General features: G+C 44.0%; 1 protein-coding gene across 4 annotated transcripts in view; it reads left to right on the forward strand.

Annotated features, from left to right (window-relative positions):
• The window catches only part of XPO7 (exportin 7), a 78,889-nt gene that overhangs the window by 28,325 nt on the left and 33,195 nt on the right, over nt 1-17,369 (forward strand). For all 4 annotated transcript variants that reach the window (XM_071454844.1, XM_071454846.1, XM_071454843.1 and 1 more), the window contains 7 exons: nt 4,377-4,481; nt 6,335-6,500; nt 6,990-7,063; nt 8,084-8,203; nt 9,579-9,725; nt 12,232-12,404; nt 15,421-15,614. In XM_071454844.1, the coding sequence (XP_071310945.1) occupies nt 4,377-4,481; nt 6,335-6,500; nt 6,990-7,063; nt 8,084-8,203; nt 9,579-9,725; nt 12,232-12,404; nt 15,421-15,614 (979 nt within the window). The remainder of the gene's footprint in view (nt 1-4,376; nt 4,482-6,334; nt 6,501-6,989; nt 7,064-8,083; nt 8,204-9,578; nt 9,726-12,231; nt 12,405-15,420; nt 15,615-17,369) is intronic.

Here is a 17,369-nt window from a genome sequence, read left to right on the forward strand (position 1 = left end):
TGGAAACAGGGATGAGCACCTTTACTTGGTGCTACCCCAATTTCCATGGTTTTTCTGTCTTTTTTCCATGTTTTTTTCCATGGTTTTCCCTCAGGCATGTGGATTGTGCTGTAGTCCTGAGGGTCACGATGTGTGGAAAAGTCTTTGTTTTTCCTTTAAAAAAACAGGTGGAAAAATAAATTGATTTTTTTAAAATCTCATTAAGTAGCTAACTTCAGATTTCCCTGGGATGTTGCTTAATCCTGAGAAATTCTAGAGGGATTAAATTGGTGTCAGAGCTGCAAAGGAGAAGCCCAATTCATTTATTTAATCCAAATTTACTGATTTAAGCCAAGTTCACCAATTTAAGCACAGTTTAATGATTTAAGCTGAATTCACTGTTAAAGCCCAATTCACTGTGGTGGTGAAGAAGGAAATCCCATTTTCCCAAGGCCAGAAAGCAAAGGGATTTTCCATCCCCACAAATAGCTTGAAGTGAGAATTAAATAATGTTCATTTTCCTAAACTCCCTGAAATCCCAATAGTCTGAGCTGAGGAATAATTTGGGTATTAAAGCACCTGAAAAATTAAGGATCCTTTGGGGCTTTTCTTTCTACAATATAAAGGATGAGAGTTTTGGGGTCCTTCATGGAATTGTTGGGAAAATTCGGGTCTAAAATCCAACACTGGAGCTGTCCTGTTCCTCAAATACTGGAGGAGAGGTTTGGACATTTAATTTTATCATACATTTCAATTTAATTCATTCTTTTCGTTTTTAATTGAAAATTCAACTATATTTATACAATTTTAATGCAATGTTTATTTAATTTAGTTGAAATAGTAAAATATAAACAATTCAAAGTGGATATTTATGCAGGAATTCTACATCCCACCAGGATAACCCAGTGCCCATCCCAGGCAGCTGGGATTTGGCTGGGATTGGTCACAAAAATGGGAATTTTTCCTCATTTTTCCCATTTCATGGGGAAAAAAAAAAGAAAAAAAGAGTTTTGCTGGAGTTCTGAGCTCCAGTGTCAGATTCAGGAATTTATCCCACAAAACAGCAAAGTCCAACCTGGATAACTCCTTCCAGTTCTCTTTTCCAGCTGGAATTTGAATTCCTGCTGTTTATTCTTTTCTGCCCAGCAGCTCCAGGAGGGATTGAACCCTTTGGAGTTCCCATTCCTAAAGTCCCAAAAAAACCCCATTTTTGCTGTTGATTTGACCCCCTGACCCCCTGACCAAGCACAGGAAAATCGTCTCTTCCTTTGTGATTCCTTTATTTGATATTTCCCTTCATTTTTCCCCTTTTCATGAGGGAAAAAAATCTGAGTTTTGCTGTTCCCCAGCTCTGGGCTCCAGTGGCAGATCCAGGACTGGAATTTATGCCATAAAACAGCAAAGTCCAACCTGGATAACTCCTTCCAGTTCCCTTTTCTGTCTGGAATTTGAATTCCTGTTCTTCATCCCTGTGTACCCAGCAGCTTTGGAGCTGAGAATTCCCATTCCTAAAATCCCCCCAAAAAAACCCATTTTTGCTGCTGTTTTGGGCAAAGATTGAAGGAATAAATAGGGAATAAACCCAGCCTAGCTTTATCAATACAACACCAGGAATGTGGATTTTTCCATGGAAAATTTGGGGAATTGTGTCCTGCTGATTTTGGGGAGGGAAACCTGGATTTCCTGGGATTCCTGCTGCTTTTCCTGCTTTTCCTGCTGTGACCCCAGGAGCTCTGAGCCCGGCTTCTCTCTCCTGCAGGCAGACACCACCCACCCCCTGACCAAGCACAGGAAAATCGCCTCTTCCTTTGTGATTCCTTTATTTGATATTTCCCTTCATTTTTCCCCTTTTCATGAGGGAAAAAAATCTGAGTTTTGCTGTTCCCCAGCTCTGAGCTCCAGTGGCAGATCCAGGACTGGAATTTATGCCATAAAACAGCAAAGTCCAACCTGGACAACTCCTTCCAGTTCCCTTTTCTGGCTGGAATTTGAATTCCTGTTCTTCATCCCTGTGTACCCAGCAGCTTAAGGAGGGATTGAACCCTTTGGAGCTGAGAATTCCCATTCCTAAAGTCCCAAAAAAACCCCATTTTTGCTGTTGATTTGACCCCCTGACCAAGCACAGGAAAATCACCTCTTCCTTTGTGATTCCTTTATTTGATATTTTCCTTCATTTTTCCTCTTTTCATGAGGGAAAAAAATTGGAGTTTTGCTCTTCCCCAGCTCTGGGCTCCAGTGGCAGATCCAGGACTGGAATTTATGCCATAAAACAGCAAAGTCCAACCTGGATAACTCCTTCCAGTTCCCTTTTCTGGCTGGAATTTGAATTCCTGTTCTTCATCCCTGTGTACCCAGCAGCTTAAGGAGGGATTGAACCCTTTGGAGCTGAGAATTCCCATTCCTAAAGTCCCAAAAAAACCCCATTTTTGCTGTTGATTTGACCCCCTGACCAAGCACAGGAAAATCGCCTCTTCCTTTGTGATTCCTTTATTTGATATTTTCCTTCATTTTTCCCCTTTTCATGAGGGAAAAAAATCGGAGTTTTGCTGTTGCCCAGCTCTGGGCTCCAGTGGCAGATCCAGGACTGGAATTTATGCCATGAAACAGCAAAGTCCAACCTGGATAACTCCTTCCAGTTCCCTTTTCTGTCTGGAATTTGAATTCCTGTTCTTCATCCCTGTGTACCCAGCAGCTTTGGAGCTGAGAATTCCCATTCCTAAAATCCCAAAAAAACCCCATTTTTGCTGCTGTTTTGGGCAAAGATTGAAGGAATAAATTGGGAATAAACCCAGCCTAGCTTTATAAATACAACACCAGGAATGTGGATTTTCCATGGAAAATTTGGGGAATTGTGTCCTGCTGATTTTGGGGAGGGAAACCTGGATTTCCTGGGATTCCTGCTGCTTTTCCTGCTTTTCCTGCTGTGACCCCAGGAGCTCTGAGCCCGGCTTCTCTCTCCTGCAGGCAGACACCACCCACCCCCTGACCAAGCACAGGAAAATCGCCTCTTCCTTTGTGATTCCTTTTATTTGATATTTCCCTTCATTTTTCCCCTTTTCATGAGGGAAAAAAATCTGAGTTTTGCTCTTCCCCAGCTCTGGGCTCCAGTGGCAGATCCAGGACTGGAATTTATGCCATGAAACAGCAAAATCCAACCTGGATAACTCCTTCCAGTTCCCTTTTCCAGATGGAATTTGAATTCCTGTTCTTCATTCCTGTGTATCCAGCAGCTCCAGGAGGGATTGAACCCTTTGGAGCTGAGAATTCCCATTCCTAAAATCCCAAAAAAACCCCATTTTTGCTGCTGTTTTGGGCAAAGATTGAAGGAATAAATTGGGAATAAACCCAGCCCAGCTGTGTGAATACAACACCAGGAATGTGGATTTTTCCATGGAAAATTTGGGGAATTGTGTCCCACTGGTTCTGGGGAGGGAAACCTGGATTTTTCCTGGGATTCCTGCTGCTTTTCCTGCTTTTCCTGCTGTGACCCCAGGAGCTCTGAGCCCGGCTTCTCTCCCCTGCAGGCAGACACCACCCACCCCCTGACCAAGCACAGGAAAATCACCTCTTCCTTTGTGATTCCTTTATTTGATATTTTCCTTCATTTTTCCCCTTTTCATGAGGGAAAAAAATCTGAGTTTTGCTGTTCCCCAGCTCTGGGCTCCAGTGGCAGATCCAGGACTGGAATTTATCCCATAAAACAGCAGAGTCCAACCTGGACAACTCCTTCCAGTTCCCTTTTCTGGCTGGAATTTGAATTCCTGTTCTTCATCCCTGTGTACCCAGCAGCTCCAGGAGGGATTGAACCCTTTGGAGCTGAGAATTCCCATTCCTAAAGTCCCCAAAAAACCCCATTTTTGCTGTTGATTTGACCCCCTGACCAAGCACAGGAAAATCACCTCTTCCTTTGTGATTCCTTTTATTGGATATTTTCCTTCATTTTTCCCCTTTTCATGAGGGAAAAAAATCTGAGTTTTGCTGTTGCCCAGCTCTGGGCTCCAGTGGCAGATCCAGGACTGGAATTTATGCCATAAAACAGCAAAGTCCAACCTGGATAACTCCTTCCAGTTCTCTTTTCTGTCTGGAATTTGAATTCCTGTTCTTCATCCCTGTGTACCCAGCAGCTTTGGAGCTGAGAATTCCCATTCCTAAAATCCCAAAAAAACCCCATTTTTGCTGCTGTTTTGGGCAAAGATTGAAGGAATAAATAGGGAATAAACCCAGCCTAGCTTTATCAATACAACACCAGGAATGTGGATTTTTCCATGGAAAATTTGGGGAATTGTGTCCTGCTGATTTTGGGGAGGGAAACCTGGATTTCCTGGGATTCCTGCTGCTTTTCCTGCTTTTCCTGCTGTGACCCCAGGAGCTCTGAGCCCGGCTTCTCTCCCCTGCAGGCAGACACCACCCACCCCCTGACCAAGCACAGGAAAATCGCCTCTTCCTTCCGAGATTCCTCTTTATTTGATATTTTCACCCTGTCCTGCAGTTTACTGAAACAGGTAAGGAAAGTTTGGGAAGTTTTGGTTTTTTTGGGAAGTGGAATATTGGGGTGAAATTCCTTCCTGTGTCCTAAAAAATGCTGTTTTTTTAGGAAAAAATTGATTCATTAAGGAAGTTTTTCTTTCTGAAGAAATCTATATTAATAAATAATTTTTATTTAAATAATACATATTTAATAGACTTTCTTTAAATAAGAAATATTAAATGGATTTTAATTAAATAATGAGTAGAAAAGAGAGAAATCAAACTCTTCTCTACAATTCCAGCTGCAAATAAATCCCTGGAACCTGAGCCTGGGGTTAAAGTTCCCTGTTGTTTCTCAAGGAAAAATTTGATTAATTAAGGAAGTTCTTCTTCGTAAAGAAATTGATATTAATAAGTAGATTTTATTTAAATAATACCTATTACATAGATTTTATTTAGGTATATATATATATATATATATATATATGTATATATATGTATGTGTGTATATATATATGTATGTATATATATATGTATATATATATGTGTATATATATATATATATATATATATATATATATATATATGTATATATATTATTTACCTTAAAAAATTTTATATATATATTTTTAGGTGATATATAGAAAATAAACCCAGAAATCAAACTCTTCTCTACAATTCCAGCTGCAAATAAATCCCTGGAACCTGAGCCTGGGGTTAAAGTTCCCTGTTGTTTCTCAAGGAAAAATTTGATTAATTAAGGAAGTTCTTCTTCGTAAAGAAATTGATATTAATAAGTAGATTTTATTTAAATAATACCTATTACATAGATTTTATTTAGGTATATATATATATATATATATATGTATATATATGTATGTGTGTATATATATATGTATGTATATATATATGTATATATATATGTGTATATATATATATATATATATATATATATATATATATGTATATATATTATTTACCTTAAAAAATTTTATATATATATTTTTAGGTGATATATAGAAAATAAACCCAGAAATTAAACTCTTCTCTACAATTCCAGCTGCAAATAAATCCCTGGCTCCTGAGCCTGGGGTTAAAGTTCCCTGTTGTTTCTCAAGGAAAAATTTGATTAATTAAGGAAGTTCTTCTTCCTAAAGAAATTGATATTAATAAGTAGATTTTATTTAAATAATACATATTACATAGATTTTATTTAGGTGTATATATATATATATATATATATATATATATGTATATGTATATATATGTATGTATATATATATATATATGTATATATGTATATATATGTATATATATTATTTACCTAAAAAAAAATTATATATATATTTTTAGGTGATATATAGAAAATAAACCCAGAAATTAAACTCTTCTCTACAATTCCAGCTGCAAATAAATCCCGGGGTCCTGAGCCTGGGGTTAAAGTTCCCTGGCTTAAAGCATCAGGAAAGAAAGGAGAATTGGGGTTTCCATTTTAAATATAATTTTAAATATCTCTGAGAAATAAATCCTTGTCCCAGTTTTATCCCAGTTTTCCTCATTCCCTTGGGAGTGGGAGCACAGGAATTCCATGGAATTCCACAGAATTCCACGATCTCCTGGATCCCTCAGTCCTCATCCCTGTGTAGTTCAGGCAGAACATGGGAATGCTCCCTCTTATCCCTATTCTGGAAAAATTCTGGGCTTTTATTTATGCTGGAATAGATTTCTTTTATTTCTTTTTATTTACTTTAATTACGCCTCGCTACCTATTAAACCACACCCCTTGCTTGTTCCACAAAACCCCTCAAATAAAATCCTGCTTTTTTTTTTTTTTTTAATTTTGCTTTTTTTTCCCCATTTCCCTGCCTTAACTCCACGTTTTCCACAGGCTTCTGGGAAGAACCTGAACCTGAACGATGAGAGCCAGCACGGGCTGCTGATGCAGCTCCTCAAGCTCACCCACAACTGCCTGAACTTCGATTTCATCGGCACCTCCACGGACGAGTCCTCGGATGATCTTTGCACTGTGCAGATCCCAACCAGTTGGAGATCAGGTGATCCCACCTGGAAAATGCTCCAATCTTGGCTTTTTCAGAAATAAAGCCCAGCTTTGCAAAGCCAGGGTTTAAACTCAGCCCTAAACCCAGCTGATTCTTTCCTGGGGAATTTTATGTTGTTTTTAAAACTCCTTTTCCCTTCCGGTCTTTCACCTCTCATTCCAAAAACCAGGGAAAATGGGTTTAAAAAAAAAACAGGGAATAACTTGGCACCTTTTTCCCACATCCTGCTGTTCTCAGCAGGCATTTGACAGACACAGATTGTGTTCTTAAAATACCTTCCTGTCATTTTCTCCCAGTTCCAAGCACCAGTGGGTGACTCAATTTCTAGGAAAGGCATTTGCCTTAAAAATACAAAATCCTGGGAGAATTTTTCTTGGCATTGTGGTGCTTTGGTGTGACAAATCCATGTGCCACGGGTGGTAAAATAAGGATTAGACCTGTGGGAAGCTGTAAATGGAGGTAAAATCCTCTTTTCTCTTGCAGCATTCTTGGATTCTTCGACCCTTCAGTTGTTTTTTGATCTTTATCATTCCATCCCTCCTTCATTTTCTCCTCTGGTAAGTCCAGGGTTTATTTGCCTTGATTTTAGGATTCCTCTGGGTGATTTCCTGGGGATTCAGATACCCCAGGTTATGCTGAAATGTCCAAATGCTGCTGAGAGTTTTGAAGCATCTCCGAGGTTGGATTTTCCCTAAAAGCACTTTTTTTACTGGAATTCCAACCTCCTTTCTCCTCACCCATCTTGGAATCTCCTGTTTGCTCATCCCCTTGAGGGAGCAGCTCCTGTTACTCCCAAACCAAGTCCTAAAACCACACCAGGAATAGGGGAGCAAACCTGGGAACACCCCCCAGGAATGAAATTTCTCCTTCCACCCTTCCAAATGAGGCCATGTCCATTTGGGATGAAAGAGCCAAGAGCACAACTGAGCTCAAAGTTGGATTATTTCTTCTTGAAAAATTAAAAGTTGAATTATTTCTTCTGGAAAAAATAAAAAGTTTATTATCTCTTCTGGAAAAATAATTTAAAAAGGCCTTTCAGGCATTTATCTGAGAAATATTTCCCATCATTAAAGCTCAGTGACAACAAGGCTGAGAGGGAAGTGCCTTCAGAAAGAATTTTTCCTTGGAGACTCCACTTATTCTGGTGGAGAGTTAATGGCTAATCCTGAATTTCAAGCCTTAAATATTCAGGAGAGATTTGAGGTGTGAGAATCCCTTTTTTGAATGGAAATCTGAAATTATTCCATTGGGATCTCCATCCCTGGAGGTGTCCAGGGAAAGCCTGGACATGGCACTCAGAGCTCTGGGCTGGGTGCCAAGGTGGGGATCAAAGGTTGGACTCTGACCTTGGAGGGCTTTTCCAACCTCAGGAATTCCATAATTCTGTCATTTTTGGGATGGAGCTGTTCCTTTGGGTGCTGTGATTTCTTTCTCCTCTGCGGAGACCAAGGAGTTGTTTGGTCCCTAAAGGAGCACCAAACCTCAATCCCTGCTCGTGTCATGAGGGGGAAAATTCTTCATTTCCTCGTTTTCATCCCTGCTTTTGTGTTTCTTCCCGTTTTTCTGTGTCCTGGCAGGTTTTATCCTGCTTGGTGCAGATCGCCTCCGTGCGCCGCTCCCTCTTCAACAACGCCGAGAGGGCAAAGTTCTTATCCCACCTGGTGGATGGAGTGAAACGGATACTGGAAAACCCCCAGGTGAGTGTTCCAGGGAGGAGATGAGTCTGTGCATTCTGTCCATCCCAAAATATCCTTTTCATGGATTTCATGGAAGACATTTCATTGAAAAAATCCTTTTTCACGTCCCACTTGGACACTTGGCAAAGTGCAGCCTTGTCCTCCTCTTCCCCTTTCCCACCATTCCACGGCCAAGGAAGGCTTATGGTGGATATGAGAAGAATTTCTCCATTGGAAGGGTATTTAAGGACTGGAAGCATCCCTGGAAATGCCCAAAAACCAGGAAATGTGGCAATTGCTGACCTGGTTTAATGGGCAGGGTGGGATTTGGTGGGAGCTTGTTCTTGGAGCTCTCTCTGTTTCTGTGATGATCCATCTGATCCTCTGGCATGGGGCAGCAGAGCTGCTCTTGTGGGAACAATTTTTCCATTGGAAGGGTTTTTAAGGACTGGAAGTGCCCAAAACCCAGGAAATGTGGCAATTGCTGCCTGGTCAGAATGGGATTTGTTGGGAGCTTGGGCTTCTTGTTGGAGCTGTCTCCAATCCCATGATGATCTGAGCCTCTGGCCAGGGACAGCAGAGCTGCTCCTGTAGGAGCAATTTCTCCATTGGAAGAGTGTTTAAGGGCTGGAACCATCCCAAAAACCAGGAAATGTGGCAGTTGCTGACCTGGTTTAATGGGCAGAGTGGGATTTGGTGGGAGCTTGTTCTTGGAGCTCTCTCAGATTCTGTGATGATCCATCCCAGCCTCTGGCATGGGACAGCAGAGCTGCTCCTGTAGGAACAATTCTCTATTGGAAGGGTTTTTAAGGACTGGAAGCATCCCTGGAAATGCCCAAAAACCAGGAAATGTGGCAATTGCTGACCTGGTTTAATGGGCAGGGTGGGATTTGTTGGGAACTTGGGTTTGTTATTGCAGCTCTCTCTGACTCCATGGTGATCCATCCCAGCCTCTGGCAGGGGACAGCAGAGCTGCTCCTGTAGATACAATTCTCCATTGGAAGAGTGTTTAAGGACTGGAAATGCCCAAAAACCAGGAAATGTGGCAATTGCTGACCTGGTTTAATGGGCAGAGTGGGATTTGTTGGGAGCTTGTTCTTGGAGCTCTCTCTGTTTCTGTGATGATCCATCTGAGCCTCTGGCATGGGGCAGCAGAACTCCTCCTGTAGGAACAATTCTCTATTGGAAGGGTTTTTAAGGACTGGAAGCATCCCTGGAAATGCCCAAAACCCAGGAAATGTGGCAATTGGTGACCTGGTTTAATGGGCAGGGTGGGATTTGTTGGGAGCTTGGGTTTGTTGTTGCAGCTCTCTCTGATTCCATGGTGATCCATCCCAGCCTTGGCAGGGGACAGCAGAGCTGCTCCTGAATCCCCCTCCTCTTTCTGTCCCCTCAGAGTTTGTCAGACCCCAACAATTACCACGAGTTCTGCCGGCTGCTGGCCCGGTTGAAAAGCAATTACCAACTGGGAGAACTGGTGAAGGTGGAGAACTACCCCGAGGTGATCCGGCTCATCGCCAACTTCACCGTCACCAGCCTGCAGGTACAGCCCTTCCCTGCCCTTTGCATTCTCTGGAAAACAGGGAATGAATTTTTACAGAAATCCCTCGTGGATCATCCTCTGAAATCCTGAATGGAATCCATGTGGGAAGGCAGAGTTGTTGCCATGCCTCCAGAGGCTTTTCCATATCATAGCAGGGAATAAAAAAAAACGTGTTAAATAAGGTTTATTTTTAGGATTCTGTCTCACTTCACTGTTGCAATGCACTCAGGGGGATTGGGAGGAATTGGAATATCATGGATATTTCCACTGAGTTTTCCAGCTGTGTGTACAGCTCACAACCACAGCCCTGCACGGGAGAAGGTTTAAAAAACAAATTCCTTTGTTTGTGGAATTGGAATTCCTGGGAAGCAGCTCAGGCTGTGCAGTGTGTGGGAGCTGGGGGAGGCCTGGGATTCAGCTGCATGTCCTGGGAATTTGGGATTATCTCCCAGTGTTTTCTGAGTGCTGGGAAGGACTCAGGTCCACGTGTGCCCTGAAATTCCTGGTTCATTTGGCAACCAGGCCAGTGCAAGGTGCAACAAGCTGAGCTTTAAACCTCTTCCAATCCAAATTCTGTGGGAAAAACTCAAGTCAAACAATACAAATCATAACTCCCTGGTTTATTTTCCTTCCCTTTTCCCTCTGGAAGCACTGAGAATTAACTTCAAACAATGTGCTCTGAAATTCCTCATTAATTTAGCAAGAGGCCATTAAAAGCCAGTGGAAGCTGCAGCGAGCTGAGCATTAAACACCTTCCAGCTCAAATTCTGAGGGAAAAACTCAAATCAAACAGCACAAATCATAACTCCTTGCTTTGTTTTCCTTCTTTTTTCCCCCCTGGAAGCACTGGGAATTTGCTCACTGCAGTGTGCCCTGAAATTCCTGGTTCATTTAGTTACGAGGCCAGTGGAAGGAACTGAGCTTTAAACACCTTCCAACCCAAATTCTGAGGGAAAAACTCAAGTCAAACAGCACAAATCATAACTCTTTAATTTGTTTTCCTTCTCTTTTCCCTCTGGAAGCACTGGGAAATTTCTCCCAACAGTGTGCTGTGAAGTTCCTAGTTAATTTGGCCACCAGTGGAAGGAGCTAAGCTTTAAACATCTTCCCACCCAAATTCTGAGGGAAAAACTTGAATCAAACAACACAGATCGTAACTCCCTGGCTTGTTTTCCTTCTCTTTTCCCTCTGGAAGCACTGGGAATTTGCTCCCAACAATGTGCCCTGCAATTCCTGGTTAATTTAGCAACCAAGGCATTAAAGGCCAGTGGAAGGTGCAGCGAGCTGAGCATTAAACACTTTCGAGGACAAATTCTGTGGGAAAAACTCGAGTCAAACTGCACAAATCATAACTCCTTGCTTTGTTTTCATTCTTTTTTTCCCTGTGGAAGCACTGGGAATTTACTCCCGAAAATGTGCCCTGAAATTCCTGACTAATTTGGCCACTAGGCCAATGGAAAGTGCAGCGAGCTGAGGTTTAAACCCCTTCCAGCTCAAATTCTGTGGGAAAAACTAGAATCAAACAACACAAATTGTAACTCCTTTCTTTGTTTTCCTTCTTTTTTCCCTCTGGAAGCACTGGGAATTTTCCCCCATCAGTGTGCTCTGAAATTCCTGGCTAATTTGGTAACCAGTGGAAGGTGGAAGGAACTAAGCTTTAAACACCTTCCCACCCAAATTCTGAGGGGAAAACTTGAATCAAACAACACAAATCACAACTCCCTGGCTTGTTTTCCTTCTCTTTTCCCTCTGGAAGCACTGGGAATTTGCTCCCAACAATGTGCCCTGAAATTCCTGGTTAATTTAGCAACCAGGGCATTAAAGGCCAATGGAAGGTGCAATGAGCTGAACTTGAAACCCTTTGTAATCCAAATACTGTGGGAAAAACTTAAACAGCACAAATTGTATGTTCCTGGATTGTTTTCCTTCTCTTTTCCCTCTGGAATCACTTGGAATTTGCTCCCAACAGTGTGCTCTGAAATTCCTGGCTAATTTGGTAACCAGGGCATTAAAGGCCAATGGAAGGTGCAGCGAGCTGAGCATTAAACACTTCCAGCTCAAATTCTGTGGGAAAAACTCAAGTCAAACAGCACAAATCATAACTCCCTGCTTTGTTTCCCTTCTCTTTTCCCTGTGGAAGCACTGGGAATTTGCTCCCATCAGTGTGCTCTGAAATTCCTGACTAATTTGGCCACTAACCAATGGAAGGTGCAGCGAGCTGAGCATTAAACACTTCCAGGACAAATTCTGTGGGAAAAACTCAAGTCAAACAGCACAAATCATAACTCCTTGCTTTGTTTTCATTCTCTTTTCCCTGTGGAAGCATTGGGAATTTTGTCCCATCAGTGTGCTCTGAAATTCCTGACTAATTTGGCCACTAACCAATGGAAGGTGCAGTGAGCTGAGCGTTAATCACTTCCAGGACAAATTCTGTGGGAAAAATTCAAGTCAAACAGCACAAATCATAACTCCTTGCTTTGTTTTCCTTCTCTTTTCCCTGTGGAAGCACTGGGAATTTGCTCCCAACAGTGTGCACTACCTGCTGAGCCTGTGGCAGCGCCTGGCGGCGTCCGTGCCCTACGTGAAGGCCACGGAGCCGCACATGCTGGAGACCTACACGCCCGAGGTGACCAAAGCCTACATCACCTCCCGCCTGGAATCCGTGCACATCATCCTCAGGTGAGGCCATCCCACACCTGGCAGCTCCTGCTGATGCTCCTGGGGCTGGGAAGGCTGGGGAGAGTGGGGCTGTTCCCCCTCTAGAGGACATGGCTGAGGTGGCCCTGCCCATGGCACAGGCCAGGATGGGCTGGGATTTAAGTTTTTTCCAACACAAATCACAACTCTCTGCTTTGTTTTCATTCTCTTTTCCCTCTGGAAGCACTGGGAATTTGCTCCCAACAGGATACCCTGAAATTCTTGGTTCATTTGGCAAACAGGCCATTAAAGATATTGTCCAATGGAAGGTGCTTGAAACCTTTTCCAACCCAAATTCTGAGGGAAAAACTTAAACAACATAAATTGTAACTCCCTGCTTTGTTTTCCTTTTTATCCCTCTGGAAGCACTGGGAATTTGCTCCCAACAGGATACCCTGAAATTCCTGGTTCATTTGGCAACCAGGCCAGTGCAAGGTGCAGCAAGCTGAGCTTTAAACCCTTCCAGCCCGAATTCTGTGGGAGAAACTTAAATCAAACAACACAAATTCTAACTCCCTGCTTTGTTTTCCTTCTTTTTTTCCCTCTGGAAGCACTGGGAATTTGCTCCCAACAGTGTGCCCTGAAATTCCTGGTTCATTTGACAAGCAGGCCATTAAAGATATTGTCCAATGGAAGGTGCTTGAAACCTTTTCCAACCCAAATTCTGAGGGAAAAACTTAAACAACATAAATTGTAACTCCCTGCTTTGTTTTCCTTTTTATCCCTCTGGAAGCACTGGGAATTTGCTCCCAACAGGATACCCTGAAATTCCTGGTTCATTTGGCAACCAGGCCAGTGCAAGGTGCAGCAAGCTGAGCTTTAAACCCTTCCAGCCCGAATTCTGTGGGAGAAACTTAAATCAAACAACACAAATTCTAACTCCCTGCTTTGTTTTCCTTCTTTTTTTCCCTCTGGAAGTACTGGGAATTTGCTCCCTACAGTAAGCCCTGAAATTCCTGGTTCATTTGACAAGCAGGCCATTAAAGATGATGTCCAATTGAAGGTGCTTGAAACCCCTTGCAACCCAAATTCTGTGTGAAAAACTTGAGTTAAACAACACAAATCACAACTCCCTGCTTTGTTTTCCTTCTCCTTTCCCTCTGGAAGCACTGGGAATTTGCTCCCAACAGGATACCCTGAAATTCCTGGTTCATTTGGCAACCAGGCCAGTGGAAGGTGCAGCAAGCTGAGCTTTAAACCCTTCCAGCCCGAATTCTGTGGGAAAAACTTAAATCAAACGACACAAATCCTAACTCCCTGCTTTGTTTTCCTGCTTTTTTCCCTCTGGAAGCACTGGGAATTTGCTCCTAACAGTGTGCCCTGAAATTCCTGGTTAATTTGACAAGCAGGCCATTAAAGATGTTGTCCAATGGAAGGTGCTTGAAACCTTTTCCAACCCAAATTCTGAGGGAAGAATTTTACCAACATAAATTGTAACTCCCTGCTTTGTTTTCCTTTTTTTTTCCCTCTGGAAGCACTGGGAATTTGCTCCCAACAGGATACCCTGAAATTCCTGGTTCATTTGGCAACCAGGCCAGTGGAAGGTGCAGCAAGCTGAGCTTTAAACCCTTCCAGCCCGAATTCTGTGGGAGAAACTTAAATCAAACAACACAAATTCTAACTCCCTGCTTTGTTTTCCTTCTTTTTTTCCCTCTGGAAGCACTGGGAATTTGCTCCCAGCAGTGTGCCCTGAAATTCCTGGTTCATTTGGCAAACAGGTCATTAAAGATATTGTCCAATGGAAGGTGCTTGAAACCTTTTCCAACCCAAATTCTGAGGGAAAAACTTAACCAACATAAATTGTAACTCCCTGCTTTGTTTTCCTTCTCCTTTCCCTCTGGAAGCACTGGGAATTTGCTCCCTACAGTATGCCCTGAAATTCCTGGTTCATTTGACAAGCAGGCCATTAAAGATGTTGTCCAATTGAAGGTGCTTGAAACCCCTTGCAACCCAAATTCTGTGGGAAAAACTTGAGTTAAACAACACAAATCACAACTCCCTGCTTTGTTTTCCTTCTCCTTTCCCTCTGGAAGCACTGGGAATTTGCTCCCAACAGGATACCCTGAAATTCCTGGTTCATTTGGCAACCAGGCCAGTGGAAGGTGCAGCAAGCTGAGCTTTAAACCCTTCCAGCCTGAATTCTGTGGGAGAAACTTAAATCAAACGACACAAATTCTAACTCCCTGCTTTGTTTTCCTTCTCCTTTCCCTCTGGAACAACTGGGAATTTGCTCCCTACAGTATGCCCTGAAATTCCTGGTTCATTTGACAAGCAGGCCATTAAAGATGTTGTCCAATGGAAGGTGCTTGAAACGTTTTCCAACCCAAATTCTGAGGGAAGAACTTAACCAACAGAAATTCTAACTCCCTGCTTTGTTTTCCTTTTTTTCCCTCTGGAAGCACTGGGAATTTGCTCCCAACAGGATACCCTGAAATTCCTGGTTCATTTGGCAACCAGGCCAGTGCAAGGTGCAGCAAGCTGAGCTTTAAACCCTTCCAGCCCGAATTCTGTGGGAGAAACTTAAATCAAACAACACAAATTCTAACTCCCTGCTTTGTTTTCCTTCTCCTTTCCCTGTGGAAGCACTGGGAATTTGCTCCCAACAGTGTGCCCTGAAATTCTTGGTTCATTTGACAAGCAGGCCATTAAAGATATTGTCCAATTGAAGGTGCTTGAAACCTTTTCCAACTCAGATTCTGAGGGAAGAACTTAACATAAATTGTAACTCCCTGCTTTGTTTTCCTTTTTTTCCCTCTGGAAGCACTGGGAATTTGCTCCCAGCAGTGTGTCCTTAAATTCCTGGTTCATTTGGCAAGCAGGCCATTAAAGATGTTGTCCAGAAGGTGCTTGAAACCTTTTCCAACCCAAATTCCGTGGGGAAAAACCAAACCATTCCACAATTATGTGAATTCTACCCCGCATCTCCCCTGGCAGTAAAACCAGGGAGCTGCTGCTCCTGGGACTTCCCTTCCCCATTTTCCGTGTGCTTTTTGTGCAGGGATGGCCTGGAGGACCCTCTGGAGGACACGGGGCTGGTGCAGCAGCAGCTGGACCAGCTGTCCACCATCGGGCGCTGCGAGTACGAGAAGACGTGCGCGCTGCTGGTGCAGCTCTTTGACCAGGCTGCCCAGTCCTACCAGGAGCTGCTGCAGAGCGCCAGCGCCAGCCCCATGGACCTGGCCGTGCAGGAAGGTCAGCCTGGGCAGGGGATGGGGGCTCCTGCCCAAAGGAGCTGGCCTGGGAGATCCCTGCTGAGGGGAAGGATCCCTAGGGTGTGGCTGCTCCTTGGGAGGGGTTCCCTGTCCAGTACTGCCCATCCCATCCCATCCCATCCCATCCCATCCCATCCCATCCCATCCCATCCCATCCCATCCCATCCCATGGATCCCAGTCCTATCATAAATCCCATCCCATCCCATCCCACCCATGGATCCCAATCCTATCATAAATCCCATCCCATGCCATCCCATCCCATCCCATGGATCCCAATCCCATCCCATCCCACCCCGTGGATCCCAATCCTGTCCCATTCCATCCCATCCCAATCCCATTCCATGGATCCCAATCCCATCCCATGGATCCCAATCCTATCATAAATCCCATCCCATCCCATCCCATGGATTCCAATCCCATCCCATCCCGTGGATCCCAATCCTATCATAAATCCCATCCCATCCCATCCCACCCATGGATCCCAATCCTATCCCATCCCATGGATCCCAATCCCATCCCATGGATCCCAATCCTATCATAAATCCCATCCCATCCCATCCCACCCATAGATCCCAATCCTATCCCATCCCATGGATCCCAATCCCATCCCATGGATCCCAATCCTATCATAAATCCCATCCATCCCATCCCATGGATCCCAATCCCATCCCATGGATCCCAATCCTATCATAAATCCCATCCCATCCTATGCCAATCCCGTCCATGGATCTCAATCCCATCCCATCCCGCCTTGTGGATCCCAATCCCGTCCCATCCCATCCCATCCCAATCCCATCCCATGGATCCCAATCCCATCCCATGGATCCCAATCCTATCATAAATCACATCCCATCCCATGGATCCCATCCCATGGATCCCATCCCATCCCATGGATCCCAATCCCATCCTATCCCATGGATCCCAATCCTATCATAAATCCCATCCCATCCCATCCCATCCCACCCATGGATCCCAATCCTATCCTATCCCATGGATCCCAATCCTATCATAAATCCCATTCCATCCTATGCCAATCCCATCCCATGGATCCCAATCCCATCCCATCCCACCCCGTGGATCCCAGTCCTATCCCATCCCATGGATCCCAATCCTATCATAAATCCCATCCCATCCTATGCCAATCCCGTCCCATGGATCTCAGTCCTATCCCATCCCATCCCATGGATCCCAATCCCATCCCATGGATCCCAATCCTATCATAAATCCCATCCTATCCCATCCCACCCCATGGATCCCAATCCTATCCCATCCCATGGATCCCAACCCATCCCATCCCACCCCATGGATCCCAATCCCATCCCATCCCATGGATCCCAATCCTATCATAAATCCCATCCCATCCCATCCCACCCCATGGATCCCAATCCTATCCCATGGATCCCAATCCTATCATAAATCCCATCTCATCCTATCCCAATCTCGTCCCATGGATCTCAATCCTATCCCATCCCACCCCGTGGATCCCAATCCCGGCCCATCCCATCCCATCCCATCCCATCAATCCCATCCCATCAATCCCATCCCATCCCATCCCATGGATCCCATCCCATCCCATCCCATCAATCCCATCCCATCCCATCCCATCAATCCCATCCCTCATTTCCCTGCTCTGGGCTCTGGGTGTGGATTTACCCTCCTCACTGGCTGGAGATGGTGTTGTTCTGCAGCTCATTCCATTTTCCAGGGGGAAAATGGATTTATTTGGGAGGAAAT

This window comes from Agelaius tricolor, unplaced genomic scaffold (assembly GCF_023055355.1).
Source record: "Agelaius tricolor isolate 1412-34295 unplaced genomic scaffold, bAgeTri1.0.p SCAF_41, whole genome shotgun sequence".
NCBI classification, from domain to species: Eukaryota; Metazoa; Chordata; class Aves; order Passeriformes; family Icteridae; genus Agelaius; species Agelaius tricolor.